Source organism: Saccopteryx bilineata, chromosome 3 (genome assembly GCF_036850765.1).
Source record: "Saccopteryx bilineata isolate mSacBil1 chromosome 3, mSacBil1_pri_phased_curated, whole genome shotgun sequence".
NCBI classification, from domain to species: Eukaryota; Metazoa; Chordata; class Mammalia; order Chiroptera; family Emballonuridae; genus Saccopteryx; species Saccopteryx bilineata.
In genome coordinates this window covers 116,735,759-116,752,690 of record NC_089492.1, presented here as the reverse complement: position 1 = coordinate 116,752,690, position 16,932 = coordinate 116,735,759, and the positions used below count along the sequence as shown (strand labels likewise).

Here is a 16,932-nt window from a genome sequence, read left to right as displayed (position 1 = left end):
ATGAAGAATAGACACCACCCAACATCAAGGGCTGTTTTGCCCCTTTCTGCTTCCATAGTGAAAAGCATCTTCCTTCTAGAATATTTAAAAATTGGAAGTAATGAATCACAACTTTTTACCATCGTCAGAAATGGATTAATTCTGAACATTTCCACAAACTAAATATCATGTCAATCTCACTGAAGGTAAAGTAGCTGAAAACACAAGCCTGAGCTCAGCATTTAAAATTTTCTCTTGTCACATTATTTTAAAGAGGTTGAAACATTTAAATGCAAAGATCAGTGGAAATAAAATAATCCAGCTTGGAATTCTAAAGATGTTACTAAACCTAAGTCATATAATTTTTATTTTTTAAAAGAAGTTGTTCCTTTTTGGTTTGAGGCTGCTTTTCAGTTTGATTTATTTATGCTGAAATAAAAGGAAAAATGGAAAGTTGCTAGTTCCCATTAAGGAAAATTAACTTCCTGTAAAGCATATGTTTTAAAATAAGAATATTTTTTAACTCTGTAGAATCTTTAAATCAATACACCCAAGAATCTAAAATCTTCATCAAAATCCTTTTCTGTGTATAATATTCAAATAGTTAATCTATATACTCCCCCCCCCATATGTTTACTATTAGAACCCAAGTTTATTTTAAAAATTCACTAATCTTGTTTTTTTTCTCCTACAAATTGAGCTTGGAGTTCAAGATTGACTATTTCGAGAAAAGAGGGTCATGATTCTTTCACCATTGTATTTGGAGAGCACATACTGATATTTCTCTTACTTCCTGAGCAAGGCCACAAAAATCACTACTTGAGGATGGGTAGTGGGCAATTGCCAATATAAGGCCCTGTGAGCTTTGCTTTTTTCAAATTAGAACCATCTAGAACAGGCTTTGATATTTAAAGAAGGTAGTATCCAGAGAATCAGGCTCCAGATTAATCTCTCAGAGTTACTCTGTGTTATAATGCACTTGGATTTTGGCTGTTTAAATATTTTATTGCATTTCAAAACCTGAGACTTGAGAACAATAAAAAGAACATTTTATCTATGGTACATAGGAATTTGAAGTTTCTGGGAATCTAAGTGGTTGACTTTGTACCCTCTATTCACATATTAGACATTTCCTAGAGTCCTACTCTGTGCTGAGTGAGGAAAATGATGAAAATGGCAGAGGCTCTGCCCTATAAGCACTGACAACCCAGGACTTGAGACATGTGGTAACTTTTGTGATGTAAGTTATTATATAACATATACACAGAAATACATGCAATTGTTTCCATCTGACACAAATGGGTTTACAGTTTATAATGTGTAGGTTAGATAGTAGTGCAAATGACCTATACTTAACTATTTAAAAAGTGAAATAATATAATTTTCCACTATATGCATATTTAATTTCTTAGTGAGCAGACACAAATACCTGTTTTTTTTTTTTTTTTACCTGCAGTAGCAACTGAAATACAGTAGATCTGTGGAATTCATTCTTTGAGTCAACAAATGTGTTAAATGCCTACTATGTGTTAGGGAAGTGAAACAATGTCATTAAAAATGATACATTTACAAATGCATGCTAGAAATATTCTATAATATTGTCTACAAAACAAATGTAGTACAGAAAGCTCATTTCTCAAAAGTAACTAGTTAAGCTATTTAATAACATCTTAAGGAGTGGAAAAAACCCCCAATAACAATAGATTATCACAGATATTCATGACCAAACCTCATTAATTTACCATTCTAATTTCTGGTAAATCAAACCCTTTTTCTAAAAAGTAGAAATCTGTTGTCAGAACTGACCAGAGCTGTTCCTTCAAACAGGTCCTAGTTAAATGTTTAAAATCAGCATTGTGAAGCCAGGGCTGTATGAAGCAGGGATAATAGTGTGCATCTATCTGTATGGCTTTGGCATGTGTGACTCGTGAACTTTATGTGACATAAAGGCTTGTGCCTGTGTATGTGTATCTTAGTGCCTTAAAAATAAAAGCCATCCAAGAGCAGGAGCCACGTCTCATGTCTGCTCAGTGCAGTGCTCCATAAAGAAAGAAAGAATAACAATTCTTAGGACTGGATTCTCCATTTTATAGGAAACTGGAGGCTCAGATAGCTGACCTTGTGCAAGACATTTTTTTTTAAAGAGAAAGAGAGAGAAAACAGGCAAATTGTATACAATCAGGAAAGGGAGGCTAGAGAGATTTATCCAATACCATGCTGCCAAAGAAAGATGCAATAGGAACAGAAATTTTCTAACAGAAAAGTTCCCTTTGTTAAACTTGGCAGGAAAAAAAAAAATACTGATGATTAACTATCAGAGGAAAAAAACATGCCTTAATTTCTGGAAAAGGGACCAGAATAGTCCCAGCTATTCAGTGATCTCTGGGTATGATATTTGTGGGGTTTATGAGAAACTGGCAGAGAAGGAACTTAAGCCTGGTGACATGTTCTGATGACTGCTTCCCTTTTGTCACCTAGCTAATTCTAGAGAAGACCAACAAAAGCTATTGTGAAGTGAGAATTATCAAGGCCATATGGTAACTTCATGGCCTGATTTGGTGGTTTGATTCTAGTCAGAGAGAACAGAGAAAAGAACTGCCCTTCTTCTGCAAGTGAAAAGGTTGCAGACATGGTTGCTGCACAGGTCTTGGTGGTCTTGCTGTATGAAGTCAGTGACCTTGGGGCAGGGCAACAAAACCCAGGCAAGGCCAAATTTTGGTGAATGTGTGGAAGACACAGAGCAACTTGCCTTTGAAAACTCTGTTTTAACTCATCTAGCCACCTGATCTTTATGGAATAGCTTTTCTAAAGCAAGAAGAGTTGGAAAAGCCAGGGCTTGAGGCTTTTGCCTTCATCTCCATCCTTTTTCTATTCCCCTCTGGTAGATTTGTTAACTAGAAAAACAATTATTACCGCCATCATCATCTCCACCACCCATGCTACCATTGCCATCTTCACCACCATCACCATCAATGCCATCCTGTCTTCCTTATGATGTAATCAGCACCAGCCGCATCATTACTAACAAACATTAATTACATATTATGGTGGTGGTAGACCAGGTTAATAGAACATATTTCAAAAAAATCCAGTCCGTTAGGTAATCCTAGACAAATTCTTCATCAGTCTGTCAATAGTCAAAGTCAAGCACATAAATATAGAGTGCTTGTGTACAGTCCTTGGGTAATTCGGTGCTGATTGCACGTGCTAGCTGTTGCTTTCTAAACAAAACAAGTGGTACCAAGAATTACAACTATCTGAAATACCTCTTTCATTTTTACCATACCTGTTGGTAGACAAGGTAGAGAAGATCTGAGGGTGCTTTATTTCTCCTTTTCAGTAAATTTATACATTTTCATCAGAATGTAACACAAAATGAATACCTCTGTGTATGTATATGAGGTTGCAACATTTCTTGACATATAGTCTTGATTTTTTAGTTGTTTTACTCTGGCTCTCTCGCTCTGTATATATATTTTAATATATATTTTTCCATATATGTCTTTTCTAGGATAATAAACTAATAAAAGCTTCAAATAATGGTAAAGACTACTTGTCCAAATAAAGGACTAACTGCCTATAAAATTTCTTTTTAGACAGTGAAGTCATAGTTAGAAGTTGGCAATAAGACCATCTGAAACTACTAAAATTCATTTCCATGATGCTTTCTTAGAAATAAAGAAAGGGAAGGAAGAGAGAGAGAGAGAGAGAGAGAGAGAGAGAGAGATATTTCACCTTCCTCAGCTGAGTTATTCTATCTTTATAAAATAACTTCACATCTGGACTGATAACTTGAATTCCACCCAGTGCCATTTAAATAGCCCAGGTTATAACGCTCTTAAACTTGGGGTTTATAACAGAAACACTGACAGACCCGTAACTATAGCGCCTCTACAGTAATGAGAGCACAGCTATTTCATTACACCAGTGTCTGGCAGCGCTGCTATAATTAAGAGTCTGTCAGCGTTTCCATTAAAAACCCAAATTTTAAGAGATTTTTAAACTCACATTGTTTTAAATCACATTGGGCTGAAATTTACTATACAAAAGGTCAGACCAGATGTGTATGTGTGTGTAAATGTTGTGTTGCTTTTTCTTTTATTTATACCCTCCCCCCCCCCAAAAAAAGAGGCAAATAGGTGGAGCTTGTTTTTAAGGTTAGTGTGGAAAACATGTGTTGAAAAAATTACTCCCTTATTAAAAGCAAAAGATTCATGGAGGGGGTGCACAGAGGCTGAAGATTGAGATGTTTTTTATTTTTGTTTTATCATATTATATTTTTTCCTTTGGAAGTGCTCTCATTTGGGTAACCATATTTGTACATATCCAAAAAGCAATGTTAAAGAAATAGATCTAGTTAAAGAAATTGATACTAGTTTACTTGGAAGATATTTGATAACATAGTCTGCTTGGGTTGATAAAAATATCTTGCATTGTATTCTTAATTGTTTAGCTGCTCTGATATTTGGGATAATCTTTTTGATCTTACCATCCTTGGTGGGAATCACTTTTAGGCTAAAATGCACTCTTAAGAGGATTGCGTGAGCCAAGCCTTATAGATCTCTGGGGGGAACTAATAGAATTTGGATGGTTATGTTGTTGCATTTATGTAGTGATATGATTTATTCAATATTCACTAAAAAAACCCATTTATTGAGCAATTACTATGTGCTAAGTATTGCACTAGGATGTTTCCTTTTTTTATTTTATTTATTCATTTTAGAGAGGAGAGAGAGGGAGAGAGAGAGACAGAGAGAGAAGAGAGAGACAGGGGGGGGAGAAGCTGGAAGCATCAACTCCCATATGTGCCTTGACCAGGCAAGCCCAGGGTTTCGAACCGCGACCTCAGCATTTCCAGGTCGACGCTTTATCCACTGCACCACCACAGATCAGGCCACTAGGATGTTTCTAACACAAGTACATTGGAATGGCTTCATTGTCCAGCAGCTGTGTGTCTTTGGTGTCCATGTTAGAGAGCTAAATTGAGTGTTTCACCTAGCAGTGCTCTAAACAGAACTCCTTGTCTTCAAAGGGGCCTCTTAAGTAATGAGAGGACTGTTCCCCTCTCCCCACACATTATTGACTCAGCATACAGCTGACCAGTCTAGAGGCAAGTATAGACTTACTTAGAGCAGATTCAGCCTTTCCTTCTTCCACTTCCTCCCGTCTCCCCCTCCCTTCCTTCTCTTATTTTTTGGATAGGTTCATCCAGGTATGTGAGATGGCCTGCCTGCCAGCCAACCAGTCAAAGGCCCAGGGAGCCTCTGCAGAAATAACTGACTAGCTCCCTGGGGGTAATCTGTGCCTTTGCAGGTGTAGACACTGCCCTCCAGGGGCCTCCTTAGGTCACAGGCTCTGGATTACACTGGAAGTAGAGGAGAAAGAAATGTGGCCCTTCTGCTCACCTTTCAATTTAGGGTGCTCACATTAAACCCACATCCTTCCTCACATGTAACTCCATTCCCCTATTTAATTAACTCTCCTTTGTCCTAACAACACCCTAGCACTGCCACCCACAAGAAACCCCTACGCAAACCTATGTTACGTGTAGAATCCATACCTAAATTTTATTTTCATGAAGACAACTGCTCATTCTCTATTTTCTGAACTGCCTTGAGGGGGAAAAAAAGGGAAAAGCAAGGTGGGATCGATTGTATTTTTAACCATTCAGTTAGTCATTCATTTATTTATCTTTAAGTCTCTTAAGGTATTTCCCCCTAAAGGCAGGCAGTGAATATTTTATTTTAATTTTGTAGTTTCCATCGAGAAAGACCTTTTAACCCTTCACTCTCTGGCTCAGCCGGAATCCCCAGCGCCAGGCGATCCATGGCACGAAGGCTGGGGACTGTATTAAGTCTCCCTCTTGGAGCTGTTTGTTGACCACATTCACGTTCAGAGCCCTGGAGCTAAAAGCACTTTACACCATAAAATAAAAGCACTGTCTTTTTTTCTAAAAGGTTACGTCTGGAGGCCACGCGGCTCATACTTCATACCGAAAACTACTGAAAGGACTATGAAATCCTCTATGATTTACATTCTCTCACTGCATTAGGGTATAGATCTACTTGACTCTAAAAATACGGTGGGTTTCTAACCGACGTGAATATATGTGCATTATTTCAGAAAGTCTGTTAGAAAACTTGTCAACACATTATAAAGCATAAACCAGGACTTGGCTATTAAGTACGGAGATCAGAGGCAGAATATATACTGCAGGAAGTCCTGGGGAATCTCCTCCGCGGGCAAGATAAAAAGGGGGCGGAGGGGCGGGGAGGGGTCGTCTGCTGGCCTGGAGTTTAGATGCAATGTCGTCACCAAAGGTTTGGGAAAGAACCCACGGAGCGTATTACCCCCTTAGAGGACTCAGCAAAGGTTTTACAGCTCAAAATGAAATTAACTGAACGGTCAGAAAATAATTTTAACGTTGTCATAATTTATTACTTTCTAAAAGCCACTTTTGGAACGGTAAATATACTTACTGTGTATCCAAGTGTGCTCGTTTAAAGTGACCTTTCACCTCTCTACAAAACCACCTGCATCATTAATCAATACTTATGTAAGGTTTTAAACCCTCTTAAAACAACACATTTTTATTTCTTTAAATACACATACAAACCCTCCCCCTCCCCCCACTTTGGGCGCTTTAGCAAGCATCCAGCCATCCAGCAGCAATAAGGGAGGGGCCATCACTCGTAGGGGGAGCCCGAGGTACCGTGAGTGGGGGTCCGCGACTATAAGGGACCAAATGCTTAAACACAGCCTTGGTTTTCTGGACTGGGTGAAATCAAGCTGTGGGAGGGGCAGGACTAGAGGGCAGTTCCTATTTCACTCTGGACATTTTATGATGGTGAAATTAAATATATGTTAATGATAGAAACGGCGCTGCTTACCTCTCCATTGGCATCCAGGGAAAGCAACTGCAAAACTGGGTTTTTAATGTATGTTTTAAGATGTGGTTTCGGAAGGAACCCCCTGGAATCTGAAACAAGTGCAATAACATAGCAGACCTACTTGTAACTAAGTGCTTAATATCCTATTTTTTTAAAAAAAGGAAAATCAATAAAACGTTGCTAGTTATTTATTGGAAATAACCACAGTTAGCGTCCCTGATAGGGTCCCGGTTTTAGAGAGAACACAAATGTGTAATGAATTGTAATTCAGAACACTGTTAAATGTGAACCACAGAACCTTTCAAAGGTAATAAAGTCATTACTTTTTACACTACAGCTAACCCTGAAAAGCTCTATACACACCATTATATGTCATACATATATATTTCCACAACACACATTTGCCCATTTATAGACCTTCTCTATATGAACATTTATGGTTGGATGGGGAAAATATTTAAATCTGAAAAGCTTGGTTCCGAAAGAATCTGACTCACTATTGTTACCTGAAGGGGTTATTTGTTTTTCAAAGGCCTCGCAGTTGCATTTTCTTTTTCCCTCTCCTCACCTTCCTCCCAACTATTCTTGCCCTATTTCTCCCTTCCAACCTCCAGCAAGGACATTCTTTTGGTTGCTCTAAAGCTAGTTTAAACACGACAAAAAATAGTAGTGGAAGAGAGATGCTGACCTACTCTGAAGAACTCATGAAAAAGGAGAAATGGTGTAATGTACATGCTACAGAGCTTTACTGAAAGTGAATCTTCCTGCTTCTTAAACAGGATTTGAACCCCCCCCCAAAAAAAAAATTCGAGGGAAACAATAAACCACATTTGCAAAAATGCAGCCCATTCTACATCTCTCTTAATGTTGAGCATCAAAACCTCTTTTTCTTTCTTAGAAGAACCCAAAGCTTCGAGCTAGACAAACCAGTCATTTTCTAATAGGTTTGAAACTTTACCAAAACAACACAGGAATAAACACCCGCTTGCCGGCAGGGCTGGGAGGTGGGTGCGCCCGTGCAAACCCGGACTCTTGCTTAAAACAATAAAAGCCCCCGCCGGGTGGGCGAATTTACGAAAACAACGTCCCTTTAGGCTGAGGGGGTAGAGAAGCCACGAGGGGTTGTGGAACCGCTTGGAGGAGATGAAGGAGGCTCTTCGCTCTGCACACGTCCACTCACACACGTCCACCTGCAGCTCGGAGTCTCGTGGGCCGCGGCAACCCGCCTCCACCCAGCACGCTCCGCGCCTCCCTGGGACTTGAGTCCCTTTCCCTCGCCGCCCCGTCCTTCCGGATTTGCGATTGCAGCGTGGTCTCCGCAGCAGCGGCTACAGGGTGGCGCAGGCCGGCAGGGAGGCTGGGAGGCGGGAGACGCCGGGGGACTTGGTAGGCACGTTTCCGAATAAACTTTCCAATCGTAGGGGGTGCTGTTGCTGTACATTTTACGTAAAACTGAAAGTATCCCACGCCAGAGTGAAGCCCGCTTTTTGACAGCGGCAGCGTGTGTGTGTGTGTGTGTGTGTGTGTGTGTGTAGGCGCGCGCGCGTGCGCGCGTGTGTACATTAAAGAGACAGGGGTTTATTTCCAACAGGTCTTCCCTAATTTCCAGGGAACGTCGGCAGAAAGGCCGGGCGGTGGGGGAGGGCTGCGGGCTCCAGCCTTGGCCGGGGTAGCGTGAGGAGCGTGGCGCTGACTTGGGGCGGTCACCCCACCACCATGGCCTCCTCGCAGCTCCTGCGAGTCAGTCGTTCTCTCCATTCCGCATTTTCTCTACTCGGGTAACAGCACAGTAATAGTTGTGCTCCGTCCGAGAGAAACATTTTCTTGTCATTCCTCTGTGCTTTTGCAGTTGATCAGGAGTGCGAGGGGGTGTGTCCATCCCTGGGACCCGGCTCCGGGACCTCCCGCGGCGCCAGGAGCAAGTTCCCAGGGATTGGAACTCCGAGGACTGTCCGTGCTTTGTCCTCTGGCCCGCGGTCGCTCGGAGAGGTGGATGCCTCGGCGCCTCCCTCGCCCTGGGCTCCAGCGCTCCCCTCCGGGGGCCGGAGCGTGCCTTGACTTAGGCTCCTTGTTCTTTATCTCTCGGCTTCCCTCTCTTTCCGTGACTCTTGGGAGCCTCGATTTGGTGCCTCCGGTTGCAACCGGACCCAATCAGTTGTTGGGGTGCTCAGTACCTCCCAGCTCGGCCTTGGGGGTGCCCTCCCGGCCGGGGCCTGCACCTCCTCCCTCGCCCTCGCCCCCTCTCCCCAGGCCTTCGGGGTTCCAGGAGGCCCCAGCGCTGCCCTTCCGGACCTGCCACCCTGCAAACTTGGGCTGGATTCCGCTTAGCCGCGCGCTCCCTCCCGCCTCCCCTAGCCCGCAGCGTATCTGTAACTTGGAGGCTCAGCTCTCAACTTCGGGTGATTTTTCTTTGCTATTTTCTCCTTGGGTAAAGTTTCCTGAGCGTAGTCTCGGGCTCAGGGCTTTCACTTCGGCCCCCGGCGTCCGCACGCGGGGAGCTAGCGCGGCGGCGGCGGTGAAGGGAAGTGGGTGTGCGCACGGAGGAGGGTGTCCGGGAGCAACTCTACCTGGTTTCCCTCCGCCCGCGCTTCCCCGGCCCCAGGCTGCAGCCTCTCTGTACACTCCAGCCCTTTTTTTTTTTTTTTTTAATAATCTTTCATTTTGGGGTGCGCATGCGGGGGGCGCGGAGGGAGCACGTCTTGCTGCCCCCACCCCCTACCCCTGCGCCCCTTTCTTCTCCCGCGGCCACGCTGCCGCTTCGGTGCAAGCTGCGGCCACTGGTGAGCTCGCGGCCCCTGCGCCCCCTCCCCTCCGCCTGCCCCTCCCCCGGGGGCCGCGTCTGGCGTCTGCTGAGCCCCCCGCCCCGCACCTCCCCCGCCCCGCACTGGCCATTGGCTTGTCCTGGTCTCTTTTTCATGTCCAGCCCCTGATGTGTGTCCATTGGTGTGAGCTTCCCCTTCCCTCCTCCCCTTCTCTCCTGCTCGCCCTGCCCATGTTTTGTGTGTCTCTGTCCATCCAGACTCCTGACGTTCAAGTTCGCAGGGACGTCACGTCCGCACTTGAACTTGCAGCTCAGGGGGGCTTTTGCCATTTTTTTCATCTCTCTCTCTCCCTCTATCTCTCCTCTCCTCTCTCTCTCTCTCTTTTTTTCTCTTAAAAAAAAAAAAAAAAGCCATGACGGCTCTCCCACAATTCATCTTCCCTGCGCCATCTTTGTATTATTTCTAATTTATTTTGGATGTCAAAAGGCACTGATGAAGATATTTTCTCTGGAGTCTCCTTTCTAACCCGGCTCTCCCGATGTGAACCGAGCCGTCGTCCGCCCGCCGCCGCCGCCGCCGCCGCCACCCGCCCCGCAGCCCACCATGTCTCGCCGCAAGCAAGGCAAACCCCAGCACTTAAGCAAACGGGAATTCTCGCGTAAGTAACCCAATAATAGTAATAATAATTACTAATAATCACGAGAGCGCGCAGGACGAAAAGCAAGAGCGAGGGGGAGAGAGGGGTGTGTGCATGCATTAAAATTTTTTTTTTTTTAAACAAGAAAAACCTCCGAGAGTTGGGAAAAAAGAGATTAAAGGAATGGAAAAGAACCTCATTCCATCCCGAACCATAGCCGTATGTACTTTTGGGACGGCACGCACCTTTTAATTTTATTTAATTTTACAAAAAATTGACTCCTCCTCTTTCCTGCTTTCCGTTGCTTTATTTCGCTTTTTGAATAGGAATGCAATGATTTCCACTCCAATTTTGCAAAATAATGAACAATGCTATGTGTGGATGCGAACTACTCTCATGCAAACCTAGGGGAGGGAACTGGGGGGAAAGAGGGGTTGCTTCCACTCCTCGAAGGAAGGAAAACGAGGGGGGGGTGATAGGGAACCCAAGCTTAAAAAAACAATTCTCAGGTTGAAAAGAGGTGAAACTGGCCCTCGGACATCCGCGCGCTTACGGTAAAGTCTGCACTAGGAGAAAAGTAGTAATCTCCACAATAGTGAGAAAGTGGGGTTGTGGGAGGGGGCCCCCGGCGCTCTGGAGTCTGTCGAATGTGGAACGGGGCCGCGGCGGCGTGGAGAGGGGCCGCGGCGGCGGGAGAGCTGGGCGCCCGGGAAGGAACCGAGACGCGATCCGCGCCTCGCCTTTTGTTCCGGCCCGAGGTGGGTGTTTGTCCCGCTGCCTTTTGTGCCGGCTCCTCGAGCTTGCCCTCCCGCGCCGCCGCCGCCGAAAGGCAGGAGCGAGGGCCGGGGAGAAACTGAAGAGGGAGGGAGGGCTCCCGGGCCGCCGCCGCCCGGGTTGCGGCTGCCCGCCCCTCCCGGCCGAACCGCAGTGGCGAGAAGACGTGCAAAATAAAATAAAATTAGATGAAAAGATTAAATAAAATAGGGCAAGAGAATATAAAATTTCTTGTCCCCAAACCGAGAAGCCAAACGTTCCGCGGGCCGTTTTCTGCAACGCTCTCCTCTTGCTATCCCCCCCCCCCCCGAAAAATCTCACACTCTTTAAATAGAGAGGAAAAAATTACGATTACCCCTTCCCCAAAACCCCTTTAGTTACAAACTTAGAGCACTAGCGGCAAGGAGAGAGAGTGAGGAACTCCCTCCTCTTACTATTTTTTGGAAGATTTTCAAAAAAAGTGGAAGTGGATTTTGATTGGGAAAAATCTCGTGTCTGAATGTTTACAAGCACCGCGTGTGCGGGAGCCTCCTGCCAACAAACAGAGAACCGAGCGCAGCGCGGCAGCCTGGGAGCGGGCGGCGGCGGCGGCCGGGCCTCGCTGGGGCCTCGCCGAGCCTCGCCGCACCCCCGCCCTGCCTGGGATCGCCCACCCGGCTCTCGGCGCCCGCCCGCCGGCACTGCAGCAGGCCGTGCCGCGACTCCGCGCCGGCGGAGTCCACAGTCCCTTCTCACTCCCAGCACAATGCCCAGACCTACTCTCGGCCAACGAGACTTCGAAAGCGGCCGGGGAGAAACTTGGCTTTGCAAAGCATTTTTATTTTGCAAAGCAACTAAAAAAGCGCGTTCTGTCCATCCTCCCAACCTCCCGCATATCTTGTACACACCACAGCTCGGTTCGGCGGGGAGGTCACCACGTGCTTTCCCTACCCCCCTCCCACTTGGTCTGGTCACCAGCCCCCTGGCTCTTGAGTACTGACCAGCCAGGTAGAGGTTGGTAGGGTGGGGGTGGGTGAATGTCCGCAGGGGAGTAGTGTATTTGAACAGCGCCCTGGAAGTGCTGGATCCCGGGACTTCGCGCACCCCACCCTTGAGTTTTTGCCCTCTATCCTGGGCCTGGCTTGGTCTTGGGGGTGTGAGAACCTTATGAGCCTATATAAGGGGTGGGTGGGTGGCTGACTGTCTCCTGGCTAGTAGAGTGTGTCTGGAAAGGTGTGCGGTGGGCACTTAGGAAAGTTTTGTCAGTGAGGGAAAGAAAGGCATGAGAGGGCCCACATCCTTTCCCCTCCTCATTCATGACCCTTATTTTAATTTTTGATGCAATTTTAAAAGACCACCTATACCCAGTTATGTATTTTTTTTAAAAGGGGTGGCCGTGCGCACAGGGAATTGAATTTTTCTCTGAGCCCTGGAACTTGTCACATACTTTGGAAGCTCCCCCGCCCGGGCACGTTGCGGGGCCCTCCCTTTCCCCACCTCCGCTCTTCCCTCCCTCGCCGCTCTCCCCCGCCCCCCACTCCCCCGGCTGCGCCGGATGCGGAGCAGACGCGGCGCGCGGCGGTGTGAAGTTACAGCCCGGCCAGGTACCGGCGGGAAGGAAGGGCAGTGTTCGCAAGACTCGGGAAAGCCGGGCCCTTCTTTGGAAGGATGCTTTGGGGGCTGGAAGGACAGACTGAGACCTGCAGTCCTGGCTGCACCCCCACCCCCCAATCCCGGGTCCATCCCAGGATACTCCTGGCTGGGTGGGTTAACCCCCTTCTCTCCCTCACCCCCGTTCCATTGCAGGCTTTAGGTTACGGGACTGTCTTGGAGGGGGTGGGTTGGGGGTCGCTCCTTTTACTGGGTGCGAAGAGGGGGCGGGAGCCATTCGGGTATTCAGGACCCCCCCCCCTCCACTTCATGGGCTGAATGAAAGCCATTCGGTCGCTAGGAGGCAGAACAAGATCAAGAAAGCTCAGCGAACTTGAACCTGTACCAAAGCCTCCCCCACCCCCTGCTCAGCGTTTCTCTGCCAGGGAGGGTAGAGCTTTGCGAGGGTGGGGGTTGGGGAAACGGACGGTTAGGCAGAATTCCCTTTCTCCCACCCCCCCATCACCCCTTATGTCTTTGTTCTTCATTTCGTTTCGACTTTAAAAATGCTTCAGGCCAGGGCTACGTAGAAGCATCCCGGTGCGCCGACACCCACAGGCGCGGAAAGCAGAGTGGGGTGCAGTTCTCCTTTTCTTTTGGGGCGGGCATTTTTAGTAGGGAGGAAAGGGGAGTGCGCGCTCTCAGGCTTCTGGCTGGGCAAGGCCAAAGGGCGGGATCCCGCAAATTTGCACTTAGGCTCCAGGTTCACTTTTTCCACCCCCCCTCCCCCCCACTCAAAGCACGGACCGTCGCGGCCACCGCGGGCTTGCAGAGCGGCTCTGCAGCCAGACCCCTGGCTCCCCCGCCTCCTGCAGCTCTCACTTCGGAGCCCGAAATCACAACAATAGTAATAGTTATCATCATAATGATGCGGGCAAGCAGCGTCATTAATAATGAATAACCGCAGCGCGCTGCGCACCGCAGTGCCCGGAATTGCGGGAGAAATGCATTTGCAGAGATTCCCCCAAAGTAAAGTGTGAGCTTGTGGACACAAAATGAATTTCAGGAGCCGCACTGGGGTATGTGCGGTGATATCGAGACAGCACCAGGTTAACCAGATGAGATTTTAAAGCTTCATGTGCCATTTTTACCACTGGTCGGCCCGGAGAACCTCGTCTCCTGGTGGTCGGGCTGGATGGACGTAGAGGCGGCAGTCGGGGGCCCCGGCCGCCCGCCGCCTCTCGGCCCCTGGCCCCCGGGCCCCACTGCCCCGCGGCCGCTGCTGCACGTGTTCGCAGCGAGCGCGGCTGGAGCCTGCAGCCAGCACGCTGCTCGCTTTGTGCCTCCGAGTCTGGGCGCCCAACTTCACTTTCTGCACAGCCCGCCCCCGCCGGGCCCCCTTGCCCCGGGCCTATCGCCCCTGCCTTCGCTTTTGTTTCTTGCTTTTCCTTTCGGCAATTCAGCCTCGGTTTGCTTCCTTACCCTGTTAAGACAATCAAAGGGAAGGACTTGGAAAGCAAACTTGAAGGCAGATCTCTTTTCCCCTCCCCCTCCTCCAGCAGCCCTCTTTCCCCTTGCTCCTTCCCTACATTTCTTCTAAGGATTTTTTTTTTTTGTTTAATTTATTCCTTTGCCACAGCAGAGAGAGGAAAGAGATCTCAGTCGCCGCTGGGGCATTGAGGCATTTCAGTCTTCTTGCTGTTTGAACGCAGAAGCATTTTATTTTCTATTTTTTTTCTCTTGTAGAGAATTCGCGGCTAATTATTATGATTATTTGCCCACTCCCTTCCACTTCAATCCTGGACTCCCCGCTTTGTAGCCGGAGCTTAGGCCGGAGCTTAGAAACGATGGTATTGTGGGGGCGAAGGAGGATGGAGTTGAATTGAAGGAGGGGGTAAAATGGCTGAGGTTAGGAATATTTTTAGGGAAAGAGGAATTTGCATTAAAATACAGAGAAATTATCTGATGCCCAGAAAGGAAATGTTGATTGCCACTGAGAAAAGATGTCAATGCAAATCAGTAGTCTACACCAAGAGAATTATATTTTCATATTTTCTTTGTGCCCCACTTTTTCTGATTTTAAATAATACAGCAGCAATAATAAGAACACGTTTTGATGTTTCTCTGAACACCACTAGCCAAATGTTTTGCAGGGAGCCCGATGTTAAATGTATTTCATACATTGGGATATAATTCTTGTTAATTAGCAATAATTTACGTTAAGAGCATAGAAAATGTTGAGGTTACAGGTTTTATATCTGTACATTTGATCATCTTGTTATTTTCAAGAACTTTGCCTCCTATAAAATTAATTAGGTGAAATGTGGAGGTGTAATCAGCAACCTCTGAATTACCACTTCATTTCCTGGTTTTGATTGTAAATCAGTTTAGTCACTACATTTGGAAGACTTTAACCAAGTCTGTTTTGAACTGTATTACTTTTAACTATTTGATACCTAGGAGAATATTTCCACTTACTCCTAAATGTTTCCGCTTTCAGAAATGTGACAGGCCTTGGGAATAAAAAACAAATCTTAACAGTGGAGTTTTTAAAAAAATGGTGTTGTTATTTTTTTTCCTGTATTGAGTCTACGTACTATTAACTTTGGTAAAATAAAATATTTTTTCTGAATCTTTCTTCATTCTATAAGCCTGAGAACTTGTAGTTAAAGCTGAAACACCCCCCCCCCCCATTTGTTAATGTGTACTTAAAATCCTTAATTCTTATAGCAAGGATCTGGGAGAATGACTTCCATATTCAGTTCCTCACTTGGTCAAAATGAAAGCAAATGTAGGAGAAAAATGACATAGAGGCATAATGCATAACTACTTCCGTTTATCTCCTTTTATTTGAAAAGCATTCATGTGTATTCTGTATTTATCTTTTGGTCAGTGTGTTGGGCAAAGAAACATAAGTGCTTACCCTGCTGTCTTTTCTAGTAGGAATATAACCTTCATATTCCTGTGGTGACCTTATGTTAAATTAGGAGGAGTACCAGAGGCTAGAAATTATGACATGTCCTACTTGAGCACAGGTGCAGCTAGGCAGGGCTCTCTCAATATTATTTCACCTAGCACATCTGGGAGTTACTCCAGATCTTCCCCCTCAATATTCAGCCTGGGTAGGGTTGAAATAAATTTAACCTGAGTTCACTGGATTTTTGCACTTTATCAAAATCTGTTCCAATATTCTACACTCAAATTAAAATCTATTTTTTGATTCTCTGTGGCTTTAAGTTCATTAAATGTGAAATTGGCAGCTTGCTAAAGAAGGTCAGACTGATTAACTGTTTAAGACTTGTACATTTTCTGCTTCAGTTTTATTAACTGGCAACATCCTGAATGTTTTTTGTATTTTGTGCTTTTTTTTCCTTCTAATAGAGTAAGCATAAGGTTTCAGGAGCAGAGACTTACCAACTCTCTTTTCCTCTTTGGAAGGTTAAACAATGGTAGGAACTGTTCAAATAGATGCTGGAATATTTTAGTGCAAAGTTAAAAAAAGGAAACAAGAATGAAAGACATATCTACCTTGTTATACCATTGCCGGTGATTATGTGTGCAGAAATAACCCCATAATGAAGCGTTTTAGAGCTCATTCAGAAAATTAGTCAACTTTGACAACATTAGGCAAAGTATTTCAAGTCCGAAGAAAGGACTCCTCAGCCTCGTTCTGAAATGTGGCGTTTGCTTGACCATTTTGATTTTTATATGATGGGAGCCATCAAGTGCAAACATGTTTAGAATATTTTAGGCTTTCTTTCTTCAGAATGAAAAAAATGACTAATTGGCTTATTTTCTTAAGTACTCAAAAGTATCCCATTTAGCTAATGTGTCTGAGAAGAATTGCCAGTGAATTTGGTATTTCTTTGATTTTGTGGCATTGCTGAGAGTGAGATCAGAAAGGTTTTTGGCAGTGTGAATTATGCTGTGTTCTGATTATTATTTAGATCTGTTTCGCAGGTGAATGCAGTCGTTTTCTTATTACGGCAGTATAAATGTGGCACGTTTTCTGTCTGATGCAGTAGCTTTCTAATTTATGAAGCTATGTCTCTGTGTAACTTAGAAGTATGTATATTCACACAGAAAGGCTGTATGTGTTTATTCACCTCTCCTTTTATTATTTGGCACAATAGACAACTTAGTCTATAGGAAAAAAGGAACTTGGTTTCAATTCATGTTTTTACAAATTATTTGGGGAGGAAGTTATTTAAGCTTTCTTTATGTTTCTTGATTTAACTTTATTTAATAGTTACATTCTTCCCGAACTCACTTATTTAAGCTTTCTTTATGTTTCTTGATTTAACTTTATTTAATAGTTACA

The 16,932-nt window shown here is 45.3% G+C and overlaps 1 protein-coding gene across 8 annotated transcripts in view; it reads left to right on the top strand.

The window, feature by feature from the left end:
- The first annotated feature begins 7,179 nt into the window (after positions 1 to 7,179).
- The window catches only part of BCL11A (BCL11 transcription factor A), a 103,830-nt gene continuing 94,077 nt past the window's right edge, over positions 7,180 to 16,932 (top strand). For 2 of the 8 annotated variants that reach the window (XM_066267184.1, XM_066267182.1), the window contains exon 1: positions 9,840 to 10,289. In XM_066267184.1, the coding sequence (XP_066123281.1) occupies positions 10,235 to 10,289 (55 nt within the window). In that variant the 5' untranslated portion in view covers positions 9,840 to 10,234. Of the gene's footprint in view, positions 9,269 to 9,569; positions 9,650 to 9,838; positions 10,290 to 12,577; positions 12,626 to 12,659; positions 12,785 to 16,932 lie in introns of those variants that run through there. The other 6 variants (XM_066267190.1, XM_066267183.1, XM_066267185.1 and 3 more) reach the window with 6 other exon arrangements.